Source organism: Monodon monoceros, unplaced genomic scaffold (assembly GCF_005190385.1).
Source record: "Monodon monoceros isolate NGI ecotype Baffin Bay Population unplaced genomic scaffold, NGI_Narwhal_1 Super_Scaffold_7, whole genome shotgun sequence".
In the NCBI taxonomy this organism is placed as follows: Eukaryota; Metazoa; Chordata; class Mammalia; order Artiodactyla; family Monodontidae; genus Monodon; species Monodon monoceros.
In genome coordinates, this window is record NW_021703784.1 from 100,118,534 (window position 1) to 100,140,594 (window position 22,061).

The following is a 22,061-nucleotide window of genomic DNA, read 5'->3' on the forward strand; positions in this document are numbered from 1 at the left end:
GGGCAGGGATTACCAGGAGGGACCTGAGGCTCAGGGACCAAGGGCGTGGCCTCAGGTCACAAGGTCAGAGTCTGAGCCTCCCTGGGGCACTCCACAGCCCTACCCTTTACTCTGGTCCAGCGTCCTCCCAGCGCACCTCACACCTGGCCCCAGGTAGGGTAGGATCCTGAGCTCTTTCAGGCATAGGGCCAAGAAACGTGGTCTGGGTGAGGTGGGCTTCAAGGACCATTCCTCCTCCCCCCTCCACCCCGTGCCAGCCACGCCAGAAGTGGGGCCAGGGTGGTGGTCCCCCGGGAGTGTGGCGAGGAGCCCCCGGCGTAGCGGCAGGGGAGCCGAGGGAAGGAGCGCAGAGGTGGGCAGGTGACTGGGTAGGTAGGAGCGGTGGGTAGGGTGGTGGTGGACTGTTAACCTGCTGAGTGGGCGAAGAGGCTGTGGCAACCTCTGGTGGTGACAGGGGAGGTGCTGGGTGCAGAGATGGGGATGGGGCGAGTCAAGGTCAAGGCTGAGGCTGGGGCAGTGCAGGTACACAGGATGAGGGGGCTGGCGGTGGGCAGTTTATTCCACTGCATGCAGACACTGACCCACACACTCAAGGAGCTTAAAAATACATTGAACCACGAGGTGTCCATTCCCCCATCTCCCCCCGAGACACAGAAAAACGCTTGGCTGATCCGAGAGCCTCCACCCTGGAACAAGGCAGCAGTGTGGGCCCGGGGGTGGGGTAGGGTGGGGGCAGCGTCCTTTCTCTCCAGAGGAAAAGCGCGGAGGCAGGGCCGAGGACCCAGGCAGGGAGGCTCCACTCTCACGGCGACTGGCAGTGGGTGCGCCAATCAGGGTCCTTCCCAGTCCCTCCCCTGAAGGCCTGGCCCGTCCAGCTGTGGGCCCCAGCTCTCGGGAGGTGCGGGAGCAAGTGCCACTGGGCGGGCTGGGCGGGGTGGGCAGGCCGCGCCCTGGGGTCCCGGGCGCCTGGGGCTCAGTCCCGGGCCTCGTCCAAACGCCACTTGAGAGCGTGGTCCTTGTGCGCATCAGGGAGGATCTGGTTGCGCATCCCCCCCAGGAGGCTGGACGTGGCCTCTGTGGCTAGGATGAGGGGCTTCACCACCGTTGGGGGCAGCTGGCGGATCACGCCCCCCACAGCGCCTGTCAGCCCCTTCTGTTCATGGCCCCGAGACGCCACCTCGCAGATGGTCTGAGCTGTGTCCAGGATGCCCTGCGGAGGTTGGAGGTCAGTGCCGGGGTCTCTGGGGGAGGGCCGGGGGGGAGGATGGGGAAGGAATGGGAGCAGGGCTGGGCCTCGTTACCTCTCGAACTGTGTCGTAGGCCTTGGCCACGCCCTCCCGAAGGTCGGCCGGCTGCTGGCCCTTCCGCAGCCTTCGCACAGAGCGCTTGTCTTGCAGGGAGCGCGAGATGGGCGCTGCCGGGGACAGGATGTCGTACACCGTCTCGGCTGTGGCCTGGGGGAGCACGGTGGGCACCAGATGAGGAGAGGGGGACTAAGCACCCACGACCAGGTGGGAGCCCACCCCCCCAAACCCTGCGTTCCCCGCATCCATGCTTTACTGTGCTGCTCCTGGGGTCCTGCCAAGCTCCCACCACCCAGGCCAGGGGGCTGCAGGTGGACTGCAAGCCTCCTGAGGGGACTCTCCTAATGTCCTCTGGACCCACCCCTCTCCTGCTGACCACCACACCCGGCACCCTCCCCGCCTGTGGGTGCCACAGATGCAGCCCGAGCTCAGCGCACGACCTTCCGCCTCCTGCTCCTTGCCAGCTCCAGGGGCGGCCCTGGCGGAAGCCTGGGTTCCCCTGACCCATCCCCACAGATCACTAAGCCATCACTGAGTGTGACCCTCTGCCCGCTGGCTCCTCTGTTCTCTCGCCCCCAGTGTCACTCCCTCCCCCCCAACCTCCTCACCTGGCTGTCCTACACCCCAGCTAATGCCCTGGGGGTGGCCCTCAGATGCCTGCTGATCCCTCCAGCCTCCTCTCTAGAGACCCTGCCCCCACCCCCCAGTGCATCTGCAAGCTCACTCCTCACCTCCGAGGACTGGCCACAAACGCCTTCACCTCCTAGGACTGACCACAAACACCTGCCTGTCGGCCCCCTCTACTCCAGAACCCAGGGTACTCAACTGCAACTGCTCACGGGATAACGCCCTGCCTTCCCGTCTGGGCCTGGCAAAGCGTGAGGCCTGAATGAACCAGGGCCAGTCTCTGGGCCTCAGTTTCTTTGTCGGTAAACAGAGCCAGCCCCCTTCCCTCCCCTTCAGGACACAGCCATGACCAGAGACCCAGTGGGCTCTAAAGCCTGGGGGCACTCACCCTCCCACATGGGAGCCACGGTGGGCCCCAAGCCAGTCACTCGGCCTCTTTTCTCCGTGACTGTTCCTCGAAAGATACCACATTCCCAGGTGGCCTACCCTCAGTAGAGCTTTGGGGATGGAATGGGGCGCCTGCCCTGCATGGCCTGGACGCTGGGGCCACTCACCTGGATAGCCTGCACCAGCCGGGTGCTGAGTTCTAAGGCGGCTGAAGCTGTGGATGAGCCGAAGGAGGCAGCCCCCCGTTGCAGCCCCCGCATGAGGCGCCCATCCTTCCTGTACTGCTCGATGGGCAGCCACAGCAGGTCCCGGAACCCTTGGACTGGGGGGACGGGGTGGTCAGAGATGCCCAAGGCTGCCCCCACCTACCCTGCTGTGGGAACTCTTCCACCTATTCCCAGTAGCGGCTTCTAGGCTGCCCAAGAGTATGGCATTTTCAAGAGCCCCCAAAGTCAGATACTCACAGAGCTGGACAACAGAGTGCATGGGGCCCACGCCCCCCAGCAAGCCAGGCAACTGGTTCTTTCGGATGTCCTGCAGCCACTCGTTGAGAGCATAGCCCAGCACCTTGTCCACACCCAGGAGCCTAGGAAGGGGAGAGAAGCGGAGGGTGGGGTGGGGCAGAGCCACACGCTGAGGGGTCACAGGGCCAGGAGGACCCAAGGCACCCCAACACTCCCCACGGCTCCACCCAGCCCCGTACGGAGGGATTGACTGTGGCCATTTCACAGAGCACAAACTGAGGTCCCAGAGGGGTGATGTCTTGGCCAAGGGCACAGTCAGGAACAGAGAAAGGGCCCCGAGAGAGGCCTGGAGGCTCACCCATGCCGGCAACACAGCCGCTTTAGCTTCAGCTCGGAGCAGTTGAGCTGGGCCAGGCCTATGAGGAGGCCTGCGAAAGTGCCCTGGGGAGGGAGGAGGGGTTGGAGTTTACGTGATGGGACCCAGGGACCCGCCCAGCTCACAGGAGCCACTAGAGGCTGACAGTAGCCGACGGTGCCTGGACACAGCCCTGGCCCCCTGGCCTCCAAAGAGCAGGCCACACCTGGGCAGAATGGGGACCTGACAGCCCCGCTTACCACCTGGTCCATGGTGACGTGCTTGCCGTGGTAATCCAGCCAGATGGGCACCTCGGATGTGAAGCGGAACTCCCTGCGTGGGGAGTGGGGAAAGGGGTCCTGTGGTCACTGGCCTGATCCCCTGCAGCCTGGCACGGGGCCCCCAGCCCAAGGCCCTACCTGAAGTAGATGGGCTGCTGCTCAGCAGGGGAGGCGCCGTGTCTACCGCCTGCAGCCTCCTGGGAGCTGGTGGTCTCCACACCCTCGGGTTGCCCTTCCTGGGGGCCGCTGGGCTGGACTGGGTTCTCAGGGTGAGCTGGAGGAGAGGCGGGGGACAGACCAGGGATGGGCCCAGGCATGGCTGTGAGGCAGGAGGCCCAGACCCTCCCCTCCCTGCCCAGCTGCTCACCTTCAGTGGAGGTCTCCGCCGGGACCACAGGGTTGATGCTGGCCGCCAGGCTGGTGAAGAAATCCCTGAGGAAGAGCAGAGCATCCTGCCGGGGGGAAGGAGCAGGTCAGATTCAGAGGCCTGGAGGCAGTGGGCTCACCTCAGGCTCTGCCCCCACGCAGCCCACTCACCTGATCCACGTTGAGCCGCAGGGGCAGCAGTGAGACGCGGAGACAGCACTCGGGCCCACCCAGGTTGGTCACGGGGGCCACGTGCAGCGCTTTGATCTTGAGCTGAAGGCAGAGGGTGAGCTCTGGGCACCCACTGGGCCTCAGGCCCCCGGCCCCCACTGCTCCCCCAGTTGGTCCTGCACATGCTGTTCCCTCAGCTAAGCCCGCCTGGGCCCCGCCCCCCTCCCAGGCTCACAGACAACCGGGGTCTGTATGTGTACATGCATGTGTGTGCACGCGAGCATGCGTGTGCCCTTCTCAGGGTGGACCGTGCGGAAGGCCTGTACCATGTTGGAGTGGGTGCGCCGTGGCATCCGCTCACTCGTGTGTAAATACAGGAATTTGTTGATCTGGGAGGAGGCCAGCCGGTCTCGGACCTCGAGCTCCTGCACGATGAACACCTGGCGGGACAGCGGCTGCTCCTCGGGCTCCTCGCCGGGGGCTACGGGGCCTGGCTCTGCCGGGTACACCTCATGCTGGAAGCTTACCTGCGGGGCGGACGGAGGCCTGAGCGGCAGGCAGGGCTGCACAGCGAAGGGGGCTCACCCCAAGCCCCTCCTCTCCCAGCCCAATCTCAGTCCCACAGCGGCTGCCACCTGGACGCCTCCACACAGCTGTGTCACAGGCACTTCAGACGCCCCACGGCCACGATGAACCCGACTGCCTCCCGAGAATCCACCTGCCCCCCTATCACCCTAAGTGCAAACGTTGGTTCGGTCCTCCCGCTGCAATCTCTCTATCACTACGGCTGTCAGTTTTGCTTCCTGAGAACATCTCTCCAGTCCCGCTGCACTTCTGTCACCGCCACAGCTGCACCTGGTCTCGGAGCTGCCGTCACCCATCCCCTGCCCGGCCCCCCTGCCCGGCCCCCCTGCTCGTCCCCTCCAGCCCCTCTCCACCCACCCAGAGGGATCTTTGTAAAGCGTTTGCCCACCCACCTGGCGCCCTACAAACTCCTCACTGTAGCCTGGCGAGGCCGTGCTTCCCCCTCCAAAGCCTGCTTTCGGCCCTTGCCCTTGACCTGGAGTACACTGGCCTCTCTCCTGCCCCTGACAGGTCAAAGCCTCCCTCACCGGCGGGTTCTCGCCCCAGCCTTGTCTCCCCCTCACCCGGCGCTGGCACTGGCTCCCCGGCCCGTCGGGTGTCCGAGGAGCCCCGGCCACCACTCTGAAGCGCATCCCCGAGTCCTCTCAGCACAAGCGCCCTCACCAGCAGGGAGTGGCTGTGTGGGCTCACTCGCTTGACCCGCACAATTTCTCAGGTCAGCCCGGCCCGCTCCCTCCCTCACGCACATTCAGTCCAGCAGCCCAGCCCGTGGTTCTTTCCACCGTCCCTCTAGTAAAAACCAAAACCATCCGTGGTCTACAGGGCCTTACGCGGCCTGGTCTGGGTTGGATCTCTGGCCTCGCCTCCTACTGCCCTCCTCCCTGCTCAGCTGCAGTCTCGCTGGCCTCCTTGCTGCTCCCGGGACACGCGAGGGATGCTCCCAGCTTGCGGCCTTCACGCTGTGCCCTCTGCCTGAAAACCTCTCCCTGGCTCACTGTGGCTTCACATCTTTGTGCAAAACGGCATATTTTCACGAGCGCTTTCCGGCCCTCCCCAGCACTCCCTGTGCCCCCTCTGTTTACGTTCCCTGCGCGTTTATCACATCTGAGCATCTGTATATATAGTCTTACTGGGCTCCCTCCACTATGATACAAGGGACAGGAAAGCAGGGTTTCTGTCTGCTTTGCTCATCGCTACATCCAGCATCTGGAACAGCATGGCAGCAGCTGACCTAGTACAGGAGAAGGGGCCCGCAGGAGTTCCCGTGGAGTGAGTGCTACCTGAGCAGCAGGGACACGAGGGCCTGTCCCGGTGCCCCACCCCGGCTGGCCTCACCTTGCTGAGCTGGATCTCCATGAGGACGTGGTGCTGCCTGCCACTGCCCCCCTGCGCACGCCAGGAGTTCTGGGGCCGGTTGGGGCCGGAGCAGCGAGAAGGGGAGCTCCTGGGGCCTGTGAGGCCTGCTCTTGCCCTGGGAAGAGGAACAGGGGACACGCTGACTCAGGGGAAGCCCCTTTCCTCATTCCCTCCCATCACAGCAGGACTTTCAGCCTGGGGCAAGAGACCCTCTCCTGGGAGGTAGGCAGGGCAAGGGAAGAGGAAGAGTTAATAAGGCCAGAAGGTGAGGATCTGGCTCAAGGTTACCAGCTGCTGAGGGTCAGAACTGGACCCCAGCCCGGGCCTCATCTCCTGGGGGCCCCACTGCCACAGCTGCCACCTGCGCCCTCTCCTTCTCACCTGTGTCCGGGATGAGGGCCAAAGTCTCGGCCCCCATAGAGGTGCCAGACAAGGGAGACCTCACGCAGCACCACACGACTGCTGGGCACTGGGAAGTGGGCAGGTGCCCGCAGCAGGTCCGTGCTGCCCAGCGGCTGTGAGAAGTGCCCGTCCTGCACTATGATGGGGTCTGGATGCAGCTGTGTCACCACAGGCTCCCCATCTTGGGGCTGCAGGGAGGAGGCCAAGTGAACATATAGGCCACAGAAGCTTTCCCCAGTCCAGGCCACCTGTTTATCCCTCATCCTCGCATCTGTCTCCCTTTTTTCACAAAAGGTGATTCCCACGGGCAATTATCCTGAGGAGCCTGAGTGCCCCTTGCTCCTGTCGGCCCTGTCAGGTCTTGCGTGTGACAGTGAGTCTGGACGTCATTCCCACTGGCACTTGGGGGCCGGGAGGCCAGCACCGTTGCAGCCAGGTGGTTCTCCTCACTCTCCCGCTACCTGCCCTGCTCCTATCCCTCCCTACTCTTATTTATTTATTTATTTATTTTGCGGTACACGGGCCTCTCACTGTTGTGGCCTTTCCCGTTGTGGAGCACAGGCTCCGGACGCGCAGGCTCAGTGGCCATGGCTCACGGGCCCAGCCGCTCCGCGGCATGTGGGATCCTCCCGGACCGGGGCATGAACCCGTGTCCCCTGCATCGGCAGGCGGACTCCCAACCACTGCGCCACCAGGGAAGCCCCCTCCCTACTCTTGAATGTCCCAGTCCCTCTGCCCAGGACTCCATGCCTTGTCACTTCCTCTGGAAATCCGTCAACTCCTTCAAAGCCCAGAGTGAGGGCTGCCTCCCCAGGGACCCAACCCCACTTCCCCACTGATACTGACCACCTCCTGCCTCTCTCACAGTGGGAGCTCTAGAAGGGCCTAGAACTGAGCCACCCTCTTCCAGGCCCCTGCCCAGCCTGCCCACCACACACCAATATGCCCAGGCCAGGAGCGTCAAGGATGCAAAACTCATCGCTGTCCAGAGTGTCTCCATCCCCTTCCTCTTCCTTCTCCTCTTCTTTGGCCTCTGAGTGGGACCCCAAGCTGCCAGTGGGGGCCCCAACCAGGGGCGAGGGGGGCTGGGCCCCACTCCGTTCACCTGGGAATAGGTAGACCGACACTGGAGAGGCCTGAAAGAAGGGGCTCCCTGTGGGGGAGAAAGAGGCCGGCTTAGGGGGATGCCCGATGTGGGTGTCTGATTGTGTCTGCTGGCCCCAAAGCATCCTGAGCCCACCTGAAGCCTGGGCCAGCTCCCGCAGGCTGCGCTCCGTGTCCAGGAGGGCGTCGGTCAGGTCCCGCTGGTTGATGAGGGCTGTCTCCACTGGGGGGCATGAGGGCAGGGAGGCAGGGCTCTCCGAGAGCTGCGCCAGGCAGGGGAGGACTGGTGAATGCGTGTCAGGAGGGAGGGGGGCCCCAGGGCTCCCCCATCACCAGGTCCCTGGCGGCCATGGTGGGGAGGGGGCTGGGCAGGGCTCTGGTGGCCTGTACGGCCAGGCCTCACCTGTACCTTCTGGCCGGCGATCTCCGTGGGGCTGGGGGGCCGGGGAGGGGGGTGCAGGTCGCCCTCACTCATCACGTACTGGAGCAGGTTGACCAGCAGGGCGCAGGAGTCAGCACAGCTATGCACGTGCATCACATTGTTGGAGCAGCGCAGCTCGAAGAGTGGCTGGCTCTGCGGGGTTGCGGGCGGGTATCAGCCTGGGTTCTAGCCCCACCAGACTTAGACAGGACTGGGCCAGGTCTCCCCTGGGGCGGTCAGCCTGGGGCGGTCAGCCAACTACCCTTTGAACACATGGGCAAACTGAGCCTAGAGAGTAAAAGGGGCTTCGCCCAGGGCCGCCTGAGGAAGCAAGGGTGCACTCCCGCGTGAAGGACTCTGAGCGCCGTCTCCAGTGAGGCGGGGCCTGGGATCTCCCTTTTACTATAGATAAGGACACTGGAGACCCAGAAAGGCTGACTCCTGAGGCCCTGCTTTTTCGTGGCTACAGCTGCCCTCTGCTGGCAGGGTTCATAGGGAGGGATGTCCACCAAAGGTCTGGCCCTTCCCAGGAGGGCCAATAACCACAGGGAAGGGCTGTCAGTGACTGGACCTGAGCCTGGGCCCAGGGAGCAGAAACAAAGAGACGGTGCGTGGGGAAAAGTGATCCCCCGAAGGCTCCCTTGCCCCAGTCCCTGCTCTGGCTCTGGGGGACCCTGGGCGACAGCCACACTCACCAGTTTGTCCTCAGTGCTCCCCTTCCAGGTTTTGATCACGAGCTCCAGAAGGTCAACGTCCAAGACACAGACATAATCTGAGGCAGAGGCAGGAGAGGCTCCCGTTGCCTCCTCCTACCCAGGCCCCGGCCCCGCTGCGAGAATCTAGGGTTTGTCTGGGTGCAGCCCTTGTGTGCGTGCACATGTGCATGGGCGCTGAGGACCTGGCCAGCAGCTGGGTGAGGACAGCGGGCTGCTCTGGGTATGGCCGGGGGCCACAGCCCCTCAGACGGGAGGGAACCCAGTCCAGGCCCTGCCCACCTCGCCGCAGATCCAGGGTCTCCATGTCACACTTGTCGGACAGGTACAAGGCGGAGTCGTCGAGGATGAACCTGGGGGGGAACGGGGCTGAGAAGGGCCGGGAGCCACTGCAGGCGGCAGCTCCGAAGGAGCTGGCAGGGGTGGGGCTTGCTCATAGAGACGGGCAGCAGGGGCACCAACAGGGGGTCCCAAGCCCACAAGAGAAGACTAGTGCTGGGTCTTCTCTGGCCTCGGTGTTCTTGTCTGTACAGTGGGGAGACTGGGCCTGGAGTCTTGTACCACAGGCCCAGACAACAGGCACTCGAGGCAACCGGGCAGCATTTCTCTTTCTCCAAAAACTTCCAGCTTCTCCACCTCACCTGGGCCTCATAGCAGCCCTGGGAGGGAAATGTCCTGTTTTCCCCCTACAGCCTGCATTGTTCTTTTAAAATAAGTCCTTATTTTAATGGCAACCTAACATAAGCTCCTTTCAAATATTTAAAAAATATAGCTAATCCCGAATTCTGAGAAAAGCACCGTATACGGTCAGCCCTCCATATCTGCAGGTTCTGCTTCTGAGGGTTCAACCAACCGCGGATCAAAATATTTTTCTAAAAATCCAGAAAGTTCCCAAAGGCAAAACTTGCATTTGTCATGCGCTGGCAACTACTTACATAGCATATACATGGTATTGGGCGTTATTAAGCAATCTAGAGACGATTTGAAGTATATGGGAGGGACTTCCCTGCTGGCGCAGTGGTTAAGAATCCGCCTGCCAATGCAGTGAACACGGGTCCAGGAAGATCCCACATGCTGTGGAGCAACTAAGCCCGTGCGCCACAACTACTGAGCCTGCACTCTAGAGCCCGTGAGCCACAGCTACTGAGCCCACGTGCCACAACTAATGAAGCCCGTGCGCCTAGAGCCCGTGCTCCGCAACAAGAGAAGCCACTGCAACGAGAAGCGCACCACAAAGAGTAGCCCCCTGCTCGCCACAACTAGCGAAAGCCCGCGTACAGCAACGAAGACCCAACGCAGCCAAAAATAAATACATTAAATAAATAAATTAAAAAATATATATATGGGAGGATGTGCATGGGTTATATGCAAATATTGCACCCTTTTATATGTGACTTGAGCGCCCCTGGATTTTGGTATCCACGAGGGGTCCTGGAACCAATCCCCTGTGGGATACCAAGGGACAACTATACATCTCCATCCTGTCTTTCCTATGAAGCCACACAGAGATTCATACAAACACACCCCCAAAAGTCTTTAAAAAATATATATATACATATATAGTTTTATATCTCTATATAAATATTGTACTATGGCATTTCCCCATATTTTTCAATGTTATTCTTAAATTTGACTTTAATGGTTGAGTGGGCCACGTTTACTGACTGAGGTCGTAATTTGGGGGCATTTAAGTTGTTTACAAGTTTTGACTATTTTGAATTATACTACAGAGGCATTACATTCTACCTTTCTTATCCTTCTATCCTAAGGACAACCACCAGAAGTGAGGTGATCAGGTCAGAGAGCTCAAACACCTTTAAGGCTCTGATTTGAAGGTCTGACTGACTCTGGGAAGGTGAAACCCAATCTTGTTCCCCAGGGAGGGATCACCTAAATGTCCAGAAAGGCTCAGACTGACCTGAAGATATACAGCAGGTACACAGGACCCTGGGGGAGTGGCAGCTGCAGCCAACTTGGGGTGGGATGGACGGGGAGCTCGGGTGGGGGAGCCGCATACCTGAGCAGGAAGGTAGAGGTGTCCATGACGATGTTGCTGGAGAGGGTGAAGGTCTCAGCAGTGACAAGGACACGTACAGGGAGGTAGAGGGGCCTGGAGGGGTGGGTCACATTTGGGTTGGGGCAGGCTCCTTACACAGGGGCCCAGCCCCTGGCCCCCAGCCCCGAGCCTGGGTACCTGTAGTCCACGGTACAGGAGAACAGGTGTACATGTAGGATGGTAATGACCGTTGGAGGCAGGTAGCCCAGCACTGGGTCATCCAGGACATCTAAGAACTCCAACAGCTTTGGGGGCCAGAGTGAAAGGGACAGGGGAGGAGGGGGCCTCTTTCTTCCTCAACACCCCCAACCGCAGCACAGCTCTCCAGTTGCTGCCCATCAGCTGTCTGTCACACCCTTGCCCAGGGGCTCCACCCAGAAGTCGGCTCCAGTCCAAGGTCAGCTCTGGCCCAGCCCACGCCCCCCACGCGACCCTCCCTCACCTGGGAGTGCCAGCTCTGTTCTGGCAGGGCCATGTGGTGGCGCAGGGTGGCTCTGTGCAGCCGCAGTGTCACCAGGAACTCCTGGGGGCAGGGCACAGTCAGCATGGCGGCAGCCCAGCCTTCCAGGCACCAGGGAGGCAGTGGCCCTGGCCAAACAGGTGGGCCAGAAGTAGGCGTGGCTGTACCTTGACGTTCCTGTGAGGGTCCAGTTGGATGCGCACCGCGGTGGACAGCATGTGGGGGCCCCGGCCCTGGCCTTTGCGGCCCACGCCTCCTTGCTCAGTCATCCCTTCCTCCGACGGGTAGATGGTTCGGGCCAGCTGGGCCGGAGGAGCAAAGGTGGGCAGCTCCAGGCGACTGGGCAGCAGGTAGTCATCCACAGCCGCTGCGGAGGCATCTGGTGAGCCCCCTGCCAAGCTGGCTGATCACCCACTCCATCCAGGGCACCCCTGCCAAGCTGGCTGACCACCCACTCCATCCCTCCTGAAGCAGCTCCCCTCCCCATGTACCCTAGAGACCCCACGGTGACTGGCCGCCAGCCCTCACACCTCGGTGGTACAGTGTCGCCTTTTCAGCTTCCAGGCAGAAGTAGCCGAGTCCCGGCTGGCCTCGGTACTGGCAGACGCTGAAGATGGTGCCTTGTTCCACGTCCAGCACCAGCTCCCCGTGCGTGGCCTCCAGCCGCTTCCCGCACTCGTCCTGCAGGCAGCACGTGGCTCAGCCTCACCAGCTACGCTCAGCAGCTCCCACACCCTCAGGGGCGAGGGCGCCTCTGGGAGCCCGGGCCTGACTAGCGTCGGCTTCAGCCCCTCCCCAGAGCGCTGGAGGTCCAGAGCAGCACCTTCTCTTTCGCCAGAGGGGAAGGGTCATCCCTGCCCTGTCTACCTCCGAGCATCAGATGGTGTTCATTCGGACCCCTGGCATAGTACCGTACGTATAGCAGGTGCTAGTAAGTGGCTGACGGGGTGTGATGGGATGGGTGCGGGGGCATGGGTGGGTGCTACTGGCTGGACAGGCCGCACTCGGCCCCCGGTGGGGCCTCTGTCTCCCACATTCCCCACTTGGAGCTGCTCACACAGGCCTTGTTCTCCTGCCAGTGGGGGCTCTGGAGTCAGGGGCTCACCTCCCCTGGGCTGTGCTCACCTTGGTCTCACAGTGGGCCGTGATCCGACCCTTTAGCACCGTCACCAGTGTAGAGAAGGTACTCTGGGAGTGAGGGCTCTGGGACTCAGGGACAAGGCGCTGGGGGGTGCCTGATGCCCCCGCTGAGAAGTGGGTGTCCTCGTCGTCCGAGTCCGAGTCTGGGGGGAGATCAAGGAGCCGAGTGGGAAGGAGACCTGGGAGGGCGGCCCCGGCCCCAGGGCCCCACCAGGGCGCCCCTCCTACCCAGCTTGAAGGCAGACTTGCACATCTTGAAGCTGTCGTGCCAGAAGCCCGAGGCATCTGGGAAGCCAGAGGGGCGAGTGGCAGGGGCGGGGGTGGGAAGCAGGTCCGCGGGCTCCCACATGAGCAGGTCGTTGTTGATCCTGAGAGGGCAGTTGGACCACGGTGGTGAGGGAGGCCCGGCCCAGCCCCTTGCCACCCCCTGCCCTGCCCACGTCGCCACCTGTTGTAGAGGCTCTCGTAGACCTCCTTGCTGGGCAGGAAGATGTGGGCGCCGGGCAGGACCACTTCCAGGCTGCAGCGGGACAGCGCCAGGGCCCAGCTCTGAAAGGTCCTCATTTCCTCAGGGTCTCCAGGAATCACCATCTAGGTGTGGGAGCAGGGAAGGGGATGCGAGAGATGTCAGGGCCTGCTGCCGGCCTTAGAATCTGACCCAGGTCTGCTTCCTGAACTCCTATCATTCATTCATTCATCCACATGAGCCCTTCTCTGCTGGGATGTATGACAGCCATCTTGTCTGAGGCGCTGACTGCATGCAAACCCTGCTCCAAGGGCCTCGTTTATGTTAACCCCTTTATCCTCACGACAGGCCCATGAGACAGGTCATTATACCCACTTTCCAGATGAGGAAACTCATCTGTAGGTAACTCTCCAAGAGGTTAGACAACTTCCCCAGATGACACAGCCACTGAGTGGCAGAGGCTGGATTCGAACCCAGGTCGTTTGGCCCAGAGGCCAGGCCCCTAACTACCTCTCACTCAACCCTCATCACCTTCGGAGAAGAGGATCCTGAGGCCCAAATGTACCCTGCTGATAAATGGCTGATGGGACGGGTCATGATCTTCCCCATCGAGGGCCCGTGTCCCCCAGGCGCTGCCCTCACTCTTGGGCCCCCTGAGACTCCCCACTGACCAGAGACAATGGAAGAAATGAAATTCTCACTGGTGCTGGTTCACATTTTCTGGTGCCCCATGTGGTCTTGTCCCCCTGACCCAGAGCCACCAAGTGGCTCCCGTGAGACCCAAAAGGCCTTGGACCTCACCTCTTCCGTCTCGTACATGGTCCTTTTGGAGGAGAAGGGTGAGGGCTCAGGCTCCCGAAGCTCGCACAGATTCTCGGCCGACAACTCCAGCTCCTCTCCCTTCTCCGGGGTCACTTCCCACTGTGCGCCGAGCTGGGGGTTCAGGGTCACCACTACCCTGCCAGGGCACAGGCCTGTCACTGGCCTGCAGGGCCCCCCAGCCCCTGGCCCCAAGTGGCCTCCCACTGCCCTCAGTAGCAAAGCCCTCCCCTCCTGTCTGCTCCTCCCAGAGCCCCAACTTACTGGGGCAGGAAGTACTTGTGCCCAGGGCTCTTGGGATCCAGGGCTTTGGAGACCCGCAGGCAGGGGACAGGTGGCTTCTCTCCGTCTTCGTAGGTGACTGGATGGGATGGGGAGGGACGGGGGGTTGTCACTGCCACCTTTCCCCATTTCTTCTTCAAGACCAGGTGGGTCAGTGGGAGCACCCCCATGACAGCTGTGTTTTATTGTGTACAGACCCGTGCCCTCCCTCGCGCCCACAGTCTGCAGCGGCCCAGGGATAAGCGGCCCACTCTGCCCGCTGCCCAGAGGAGCCCTGGGATACCCAATGCCGGTGCCTCACGAAGCAGATGAGGTCTGGACCAGGGTCTGCCCCCATCGTGACCCAGCCCCTTCCGTGGCCCCAAGCCCACCTCTCCTAGAGGCCTGAGCCCCCTGCCCAAGGGGTTGTCTCCTGGGGGTGCTCTTACCATGGAGGTCGGAGCAGGTGAGCTCCAGGCGGGTGGGGGCTGGGGGGCCAGGCCCACTGCTCAGCTCTGACCGGAACTGGGGCTCAGTCAGCTCCAGGCGCAGCTGCTCGGCCCGCACGGCCCCGCCCACCCAGGGGTCCCGCTCGGGCCGCAGGTCAGCAATGGGGAAGCGCAGCCGCAGTGTGGCCCGGGGTGCCGAGAGCCGCACCACTGCATGCTGCTCAGCTGCTGGCGGGGGCTCTGCCTGTGGGGGGAGGGGTCAGAGCTGCTGCTAGCCCCGCCCCCACGCAACTGTGGCCGAGAGCCAGAGGGCCCACGGCCTGCTCTCCGCCCTGGCTGCGCCTCTTACCAGCAGGCCAGCCGGCTGCTCGGGAGGGGGTGTGGCGGCCTGGTACAGCAGGGCAGCGAGCCGGTCCAGGGCCCCCAGCTCCACATCTGCCTGGAAGTCGGCCAGGTCCAGGGCCAGTTCGGAGTGACAATGGCAGGCAGTTGGGCGCCGGGGCCGGCTCTGAGGGTGAGGGTGCTCAGGTCAGCGAGGGCTGTGGGGTGGGTGAGGGCAGGATGGGCAGGGTTCCCCTTGAGCAAAAACAGAAAGGACACAGAGCCCTCCCAAGCTGTGAGGAGAAGAGCTTGGGTGAGGAACCCAGGAGACCTTCACCGCCTGCTCGGGGCAGACAACCATGCTCGCTTAACGAAAACCACCCAATACTTACCACCTCCAGCCCTGGAGGCTGGCAGGGGTTTGCCAAGATGAGCCAGGAGAGGGGCTAAGAGAATGGCATGTATATGGCCCGGAAGTACTCAAGGGCTCCGGGATGGGGAGGTGTGCTCTGGTTTGAGCACAGGTAAGGCGGGTGGAGGGTGGGAGCAGGGAGGCACCAGGGGAGGCTGGTGGGGGGCAATACACCGTGGGAAACAGCCAGGGGCCCCTGGGCCTGGAGCAGGGTGGGTTACCTTGGGCAGCCGGCGCAGGGTCTGCGTGTGGCGCAGGTGAGCACAAGGCTGAGCCGAGGCCTGGGACCGCAGGCTGCTGGGGAAGCTCAGGACCTGGGGCAGGACATGGAAGACGACAGGGTCAGGCCGAGCCCCCAAGCCCACCCTCACCTCTAGGCCCTGCCGTGCACACACTGGCTCTCAGCCCTCACCTCTGTGTACTCAGGCTCCGGAGTGCCCCTGGGCCACAGACACTCCAGCACCTCGAGCTGCCCGAAGTGCACTTCCGTGCTGGTAATCCGCCGGCCCCTGCTTGTCCTCAGCTCCCAGGAAAGCTGCACAGCGGCACCCGTTAGCCTACGGGAAGAAGCTGGGCATCAGAAGGTGGGCTTCAGGGGCTCAGGGAGTCCCCTCTAGTTCAGGCCCGCCTCGGGCTTGTACCGGACATGGCTACAGGGACAGGCCCTCTGGAAGCGCGGTCGGAGATGGTAGAAGTCATGGGAGCCGAAGGACCCATCCTTGGTGGCATCGAACTCCGCAAAAAAGTGGGTGGTGAGGTCAGGTGGTCCGGAAGACGGGGCAGATGTCTGAAGCAAGGTCAGGGTCACACCCCCCAAGGTCATCTTCAGCAGCGAGTCGGGGCGCAGGGTGCTCGAGGGGGGTGCAGGGGCTGTCTTGCCTGAGAGGACAAAGGCTTCACCAGAGGCTCCCCAGAGCTCGTAGGCATCCCAGGTAAAGTGACAGTCAGACAGTGGTCTAGGGGCCAGGAGAAGCCCTGGCCTAGTTGGATCGTGACTCTGGCCAGGGACTTGGCCAGGCAGGGGTGACGTGAAGCCTTATTATGCCAGACACTGAGTCCAAGCTCAATTCAACCCGCTCAAGGAAGCTGGAAGAACTGGAGGTGACGAAGCACTTACTCAGTACCTGACACACGCGATCTCTCAATAAACATCAGCTCAAACGTGCAGCCTGGCAGGGTCAGATCTCACCCCTTTTTTATGGAAGGGGAAACTGAGTTTAAGTGCTCGGCCCAAGGTCTCTAACTCCGAAACCCAGGTTCTGTCCATCGCACCGCCACCTCCCCTGAGCGTTCCCACGGAACCAAGTCACCAACGGTGGACCTCCAGGCAGCGCTGGAGGCCTCCCACATGCACGTAGCAAAGATGACACCGGCACCAAGCCTTCTTCCAGCTCTTCCTGCCCCTGGAGGACTCACCGGTTGGGGGGCCCTGAGCAGAGAGCCGGCGGGAGGCCATGTTGCTGTGCACAGAGGTGCCCAGGTCTACATCGGAGAGGGAGAGCTCAGACAGGGCTGAGGCCACACTGCTTGTGAGGCCCGCCATGGAGAAGAAGAGGTCTGTGGGCCAGAGGAAGGGGGTCAGAGGCAGCCGGGCTCAGCCCCCTGACTCCTGCGCCCACAGTAGACACCCCGCCAATTGCTGGCTCTGGCTCCATACCCACCAGTGCTCTCCAAGTTGACAAGGGGGTTCGAAAGGGGGTCTGAGCTGAGGGGCTCAGCTACGGTCCCCGCCTGCAGCCGCTGATTCAGATCCTGTTCAATCAGCCACAGATCGTCAGCACCTAGTGGGCGGCTCTTGTTCAGCTTGTCGACCAGGCCCTCGGGGTCTACGGGGGAGGACAACTCCTTGTGTCAGTCCAGTCTGGCCGGTGCCTTCCCAGCCATCCCACTCCCTGGACCGCCCAGAGGCCTCACCTGCAAGGCTCAGTGCGCCAAGCAGTTCCTGAAGCTGCTGGAGCTGCCGTGGGGTCAGGAGCAGGTGCAGGGAGCCCAGCTGCCCACACACCTCCAGCTGGGGGTGGAGGAAGCAACCATGGAGCCTACACCAGCCACTGCCGCCACCCACGTGCCCTCACCCTGAGGAGGTAGGACGCCAGTCGCCAGGCTAAGCTCTGCCACCAACTAGCTGTGTGACCCTGGCTCCAACTTGACCACCCTGAGCCTCAGTTTCTCCACTTGCCTAGAAGGCAGTGATTTCCCCACCTAACGACCCCGCTCCGTCCCAGGGAAGATCAGCATTGCTAAGGAGGATTCTGAGATGGAGCATAATCCCTCCTCCCCAGGGGCCTGGAGACCCACCTTGGGGCCTGGGAAGGCCTCATTTTGCTTCAATTTCACTGTCAGCTCCAGGCACCCTGAGCAGCTGCCAATCTGCAAGGGAGGCTCTGGGGGGCCTTCCTGGGAGACAAGAAGACATGGGAGGGGAGGGATTGAAAAGATGCAGCCAAAGATGGTCAGAAGGGATGCAGAGGGGAAGATGGGTCAAGGGCCAGAGAGGACAGGGATTAGAAGGAGAAAGAGATGGTCCGGACCAGAGTCGGCCCACCTGTGGGCGGAGCTCCTCGAAGTGCAGGCGGACCCCCGCCAGCTGCAGCAGCTTGTGGAGGAAGGCAGGGGGCTGGTGCACATCCACGGGCGGTGCCTGGCTTGGGTCTCGCACGGCCTCGTCGCAGTACTCTAGTCTGGGGAGTGTAGGATCAGCTCCTGCCCAGGCCGCCCTCTCCCCACACAGCATTCTGTTCTAGGAGTCTGGGGTTAGTGAAGTCTGGCCTGCGGAGCCGTCCCATCATAGCCAGGCCATCCTGGACCTCCGCGGCCATTGCTCCCCAGACCCTCAGCGTGTCACCTGACCCCGGGGGCCCAGCTACCCTAGGCCTCTACCACTTGGCCCCGGGACACCACTCCAGGCTCACAACACAGTTCGCCGCCCGCTGCCCTGGCCACAGCCCAGGCCCACCCAGACTTGCCCTGACACTTCCCAGGAGCCCAGGCTGGGGGTGCAGGTGGGGCCAGGGCCACTCAGCAGCCCCTCACTCCCCCTCTCCCTCACGCCAGCACCCCCACTCAGCCTGCCCCTACCTTTGCACGTGGGCTTCCACTGCCACGCCACGCTCCCCAGCACCGGGCGGGTGCTCTACCCTCACGACAGTATCCAGGAAGGTCACCTTGATCCTTCGCAGTACTGAGAGGTGGGGAGGGGTCTCAGGTCAGGCAGAGCAGCAAGGGCCAGACAGAGTTTCCCTGTCAGGCAGCAGGGTGCTGTCTGAGGCCTTTGCCCTGTGGGCCACGGAGGGGCGACAGTGGCCGGGCGGGGCCTGCTCACCAGTCTCAATGGTCTGGGCAAACATCTCCAGTCCTTCCAGGGGCTGTGGTGGCTCAGAGGGCTCGGGCAGCCCATCCCGCAGGCACTCCTGGGCCAGCTGCATGCTCGTGGTCATGCACGAGGCCCAGCTCTGTGAGTCGGCAGCCCCCGGCCCTGCAGGTAGGAAGAGGGTCTCAGGGCCGGCAGGTCCAGTCAGCTCCTGGGTGCCCAGGCCCACTCGCACCGCCTTCTCCCGCACCCCCACCCCCACCCCCGCCCCAGCTTTGCTCTGTTCTCACCCGGGCCCTGGCGGGGCTGTAAGGTGAGCTGGAGGCCTGAGACGTGCACGGTGCAGTGGTCAGTGAGCAGCGCGGCCCAGGGCACGGCCACCTCGATAGAGCCCACGAAGCCTTCCACCAGCTCCAGTGGCGACTCCATGGACTCCAGCACCTCATTCACAGACTGGGAGCAGGCAGGAGACAAAGCCAGCTCAGGAAAGCCCCAAACCCAGCCATCTCCCTGGCTGCTGCACTCCTTGCCTGGCTGTTCCACCTCGGAGAGCACCCTCACTCCCCCTGTCCGTCCACATGCTACCTACAAGATCCTACCTTTGCTCAACTGATCCCTACTCTTGGCCCGCCCTATTACCGTACAGTCCAACGTGCCCAGTCTTTCAAACCAGAGGAGGGCAGAGCTGAAGGACAAAGAGGAGGGAGCCAGGCAGAGGGGATGGAAGGCAGGGTTTCAGGCATGGGCACAGCACATGCAAAGGCCTGGCAGAGAGAGCAGCAGCCCACATTTACCTGGGCGAGTGTGGATTAAGGGGAGTGTCCAGGAGAGGCAGGCAGGGGGCTGACCTGAGCTGGAGGGGGCCCCCCAACTCCAAACACTTGGGGTAGCTGTACTCTCTCTGAGGCACAAGGCTAGAGCCCCTGGTGACAAATAGGGGAGCAGCCCCCCCACCAGTCTGGAAGCTCCCTGAGGGCAGGAGCCCACCTGCCTTCTCTGTGTGACTCCAGGTGCTCTGTGTGGTGCCACCCAGAGAGGGCCTCAGTAAACACCTGTTGGATCCATGAATGAAATACACGGCAGAGCTAGAAGGCCCACAGACATCACGTGCAAATTCCTCACCTACAGATCCACAGATGGGGAAACTTGAGGCCTAAAGAGAAGGGACTAGCCTAGTCACCCAGTGTACTATGGGAACTGAGACTGAGACCCAGGCACTTGGCTTCTTTGGGGGTCTGCAAGGGAGGGGCTGCAGGCGCGGCAGCCTGGAGAAGGGCGGGCATATTGGGAAAGCACTTGCATTCCACCAGGGCCCAACTCCTCCCTGGAGGCCGGGCAGGAAAGCAGCCTAGCTAGGAGCCAATTCAAATCCCCAACCAGAGGGCAGGGCGGGTGGAAGTATAGAAAGGCAGCCTAGAGGTCTGGGCTAGCCTAAGAGGCTGAAGTCAGAGGTCAGAAAAGGTCTCCCGCACTGGGATTCACAGGCAAGAGGTGCCACCAAGTCTGGGCTCAGGGGTCTCCGCCTACCCCACGTTTGCTCAGGAAGACCTGGTCTACCCTAAAGCCCAGTTTCTCCTGCCCAGACTGCATTGAGGCCAGGCACCCTGTCTGCTCCCCCAGGAAACTGCGAAGCCCCTGTCCCCATGCCCACCCCTGTTGCTCTGGACTGGAGGGTTGACCCAGTGCCAGCCCTGGTCTGGCGCCTCTAACTGGTGGCTCCTTTGCAACTTCCCAGGTCAGCTGAACCGTGAGACACAGCTCCTCACTGCCCCCAGCCGCAGGCCTCTGACCCAGAGCTTATTCCTCTCTGCTTCCCCAGCATCTCTCTCCTCTCTGCCTAAGGCCAGATCTCTCCACCTTTCCTCAAGGGCTTTCCTCTAGGTGGGGATGCTGATGCCCAAGCTCCTCCCCAAACACCCATTCAGTCCATCCCACTCTCCTAAAAGCAGGAAGTAGGCATCGGTGGCAGTCACACAACGTGTTGATCAACAGGGGTGCTGACGCGGTTGTTGACATCCATATCCGGAGACGAACGCCACCCACCGAGCCAGGGTCGTGGGGTCAGGAGGTCAGGGCACCTTTCCCACAGGTGCCCAGAGCAGGGCCCTGGACCCCTGCCAGACTTCCCTAACCAGCTGCGTGCCCCAACTCTGTCACTTCCCTGGCCTGGTCCCACCAGAGCCCCCTAGTTTCCGAGGTTCCTCCTCACCCTCTCCTTAGCCCCTTGGCACCACGCTCAACTCAGGCCCCCAATTTGATACACTAATTCTGGCATTCTCCAGACAAGTGACATCCTGCTCCCCAGCTTCAGTTTCTCCTCCTGTGAAGTAGAGGCAGGGGCCCCTTCTGTCCAGCTTCTGGCTCTGGAGGCGATCAGCTGACCCCTGGAAAGGGCCGGACGCCCAAGGCCTCTCCACTCCGGTGCCTGGTCCCCTAGTCCGACCCTTTCGCAGGGAGACTCAGGATGCTGCACCCCCGAGTCCGACCCTTCCAGGGCTCGGGCCTGGATCCTCACCCAGATCTCCAGGTGTATATCCCGCAGGACAACGCTGCCCTTGTACAGATCGAGGCTGAGCTGGTCCAGGCTGAGGTGCTCCTGGAAGAAGTGACCCAAGTAGTGGTGCAGCAAGTAGCGGCAGACCCGCTCTTTCACACAGTTCGACCACGGCCATAGCCATCGTGACATCTCGGAGACCGCCGGGCCCGGGCCGCCTCCACTCGCCGGCCGCCGGCGTTCCCCGTCCGGTTGCGCTGTTCACTAGAGCCCCCGGCTCACCCCGCCGCTTCTCTTAGCGCCAGGCCGCACCCCCGGACGCCTGACCACGCCCCCACGCTCACTGCCATTGGTCACTGCAAAGGGCAGGGCCTACTGATTGGCCGCGGGGGCGGAGCCTTCAGGCGCGAAAAAGGGACTGGGCTCTCGGTAAGATATAGGGCTCCCAATATTAATTTACGCTTGCGTATAAATTCTGTGTGGGAGGACCTTTAACCTCTCTCCTACGGGCTCCGGGAAGGCTGTCGCTTGAGGTGCCAGCCCCTCAAAGGAATGCGCATGTGCTGACTCGTCCGACTAGTACTTGAGGTAGTTGGCGAGGATTTAAAGGGACAGTGTCCCATTAAACTTCGTAAAAAGCTTTTCAGAGGCATACTTAGTGTGAGCCCAGTACGCATCTCTAGAAACGATTAAGTGAAAACATTTGCATTTTACAAAACGCTTAACCTTCCGCTATCTCATTCAACCCCCACAGCAACCTCTAAGGTGGAGGTTATTGTCACCATTTTACAGATAAGGAAACAGATTTATAAAGGTTGCTGTGAGTCCACCGTGAAGGAGGTCTCACCTGGAATGCTTGAGCGGAGATTAACTGATCTTCCCTTCTCTCTGTACTTGGTCAGGGCTCCAGCCCCTCCCTGGAATAATAATAATAATGGTTTTTAATATCTCTAATCCTAGAATTCAATAAAGAATGGATTCTAACCCCCTTGAGCAGAGGTTTATTGTTTTGCACAGCCCTTGAGCTAAGAATGTTTTTTTTTAAAAAAATTTATTTATTTATTTATTTTGGCTGCCCCGGGTCTTGGTAGTGGCACATGGGATCTTCATGCAGGATCTAGTTCCCCAACCAGGGATCGAACCCGGGCCCCCTGCATTGGGAGTGTGGAGTCTTATCCACTGGACCACCAGGGAAGAATGGTTTTTACATATTCGAATAGTTGGAAAAAAATCAAAAGAAGAATATGATTTCATGACGTGAAAATCATATGAAATTCACAGTGTGTCCACAAATAAAGTTTTAGTAGAAGACAGCCATGCTCATTTGATTAAGTACT

At 61.5% G+C, this 22,061-nt stretch overlaps 1 protein-coding gene across 3 annotated transcripts; it reads right to left on the reverse strand.

Moving 5' to 3' along the window:
- Positions 1-533: 533 nt before the first annotated feature.
- ATG2A (autophagy related 2A) lies at positions 534-21,024 on the reverse strand. 3 transcript variants are annotated; one of them, XM_029208360.1, is made up of 41 exons: positions 20,746-21,024; positions 18,521-18,683; positions 18,243-18,395; positions 17,999-18,101; positions 17,466-17,601; positions 17,219-17,317; positions 16,835-16,931; positions 16,582-16,701; positions 16,337-16,477; positions 15,562-15,799; positions 15,333-15,477; positions 15,142-15,234; positions 14,537-14,695; positions 14,188-14,431; positions 13,742-13,838; positions 13,460-13,616; positions 12,641-12,783; positions 12,421-12,560; positions 12,178-12,335; positions 11,583-11,733; positions 11,220-11,419; positions 11,035-11,115; positions 10,731-10,837; positions 10,554-10,646; positions 8,819-8,889; positions 8,519-8,595; positions 7,806-7,976; positions 7,539-7,665; positions 7,237-7,451; positions 6,278-6,486; positions 5,876-6,011; positions 4,282-4,482; positions 3,956-4,057; positions 3,786-3,870; positions 3,557-3,692; positions 3,398-3,470; positions 3,141-3,223; positions 2,783-2,904; positions 2,486-2,640; positions 1,302-1,454; positions 534-1,210 (listed from the first exon to the last, which is right to left on the reverse strand). In XM_029208360.1, the coding sequence occupies exons 1-41, from the start codon at positions 20,914-20,916 to the stop codon at positions 974-976; spliced, it is 5,742 nt and encodes a 1,913-aa protein (XP_029064193.1). In that variant the 5' UTR covers positions 20,917-21,024; the 3' UTR covers positions 534-973. The 3 variants fall into 3 exon arrangements, with proteins under 3 accessions (XP_029064193.1, XP_029064192.1, XP_029064194.1); XM_029208359.1 differs by having other exon boundaries at positions 16,582-16,746; XM_029208361.1 differs by having other exon boundaries at positions 16,582-16,746; positions 20,440-20,824.
- Positions 21,025-22,061: the final 1,037 nt, after the last annotated feature.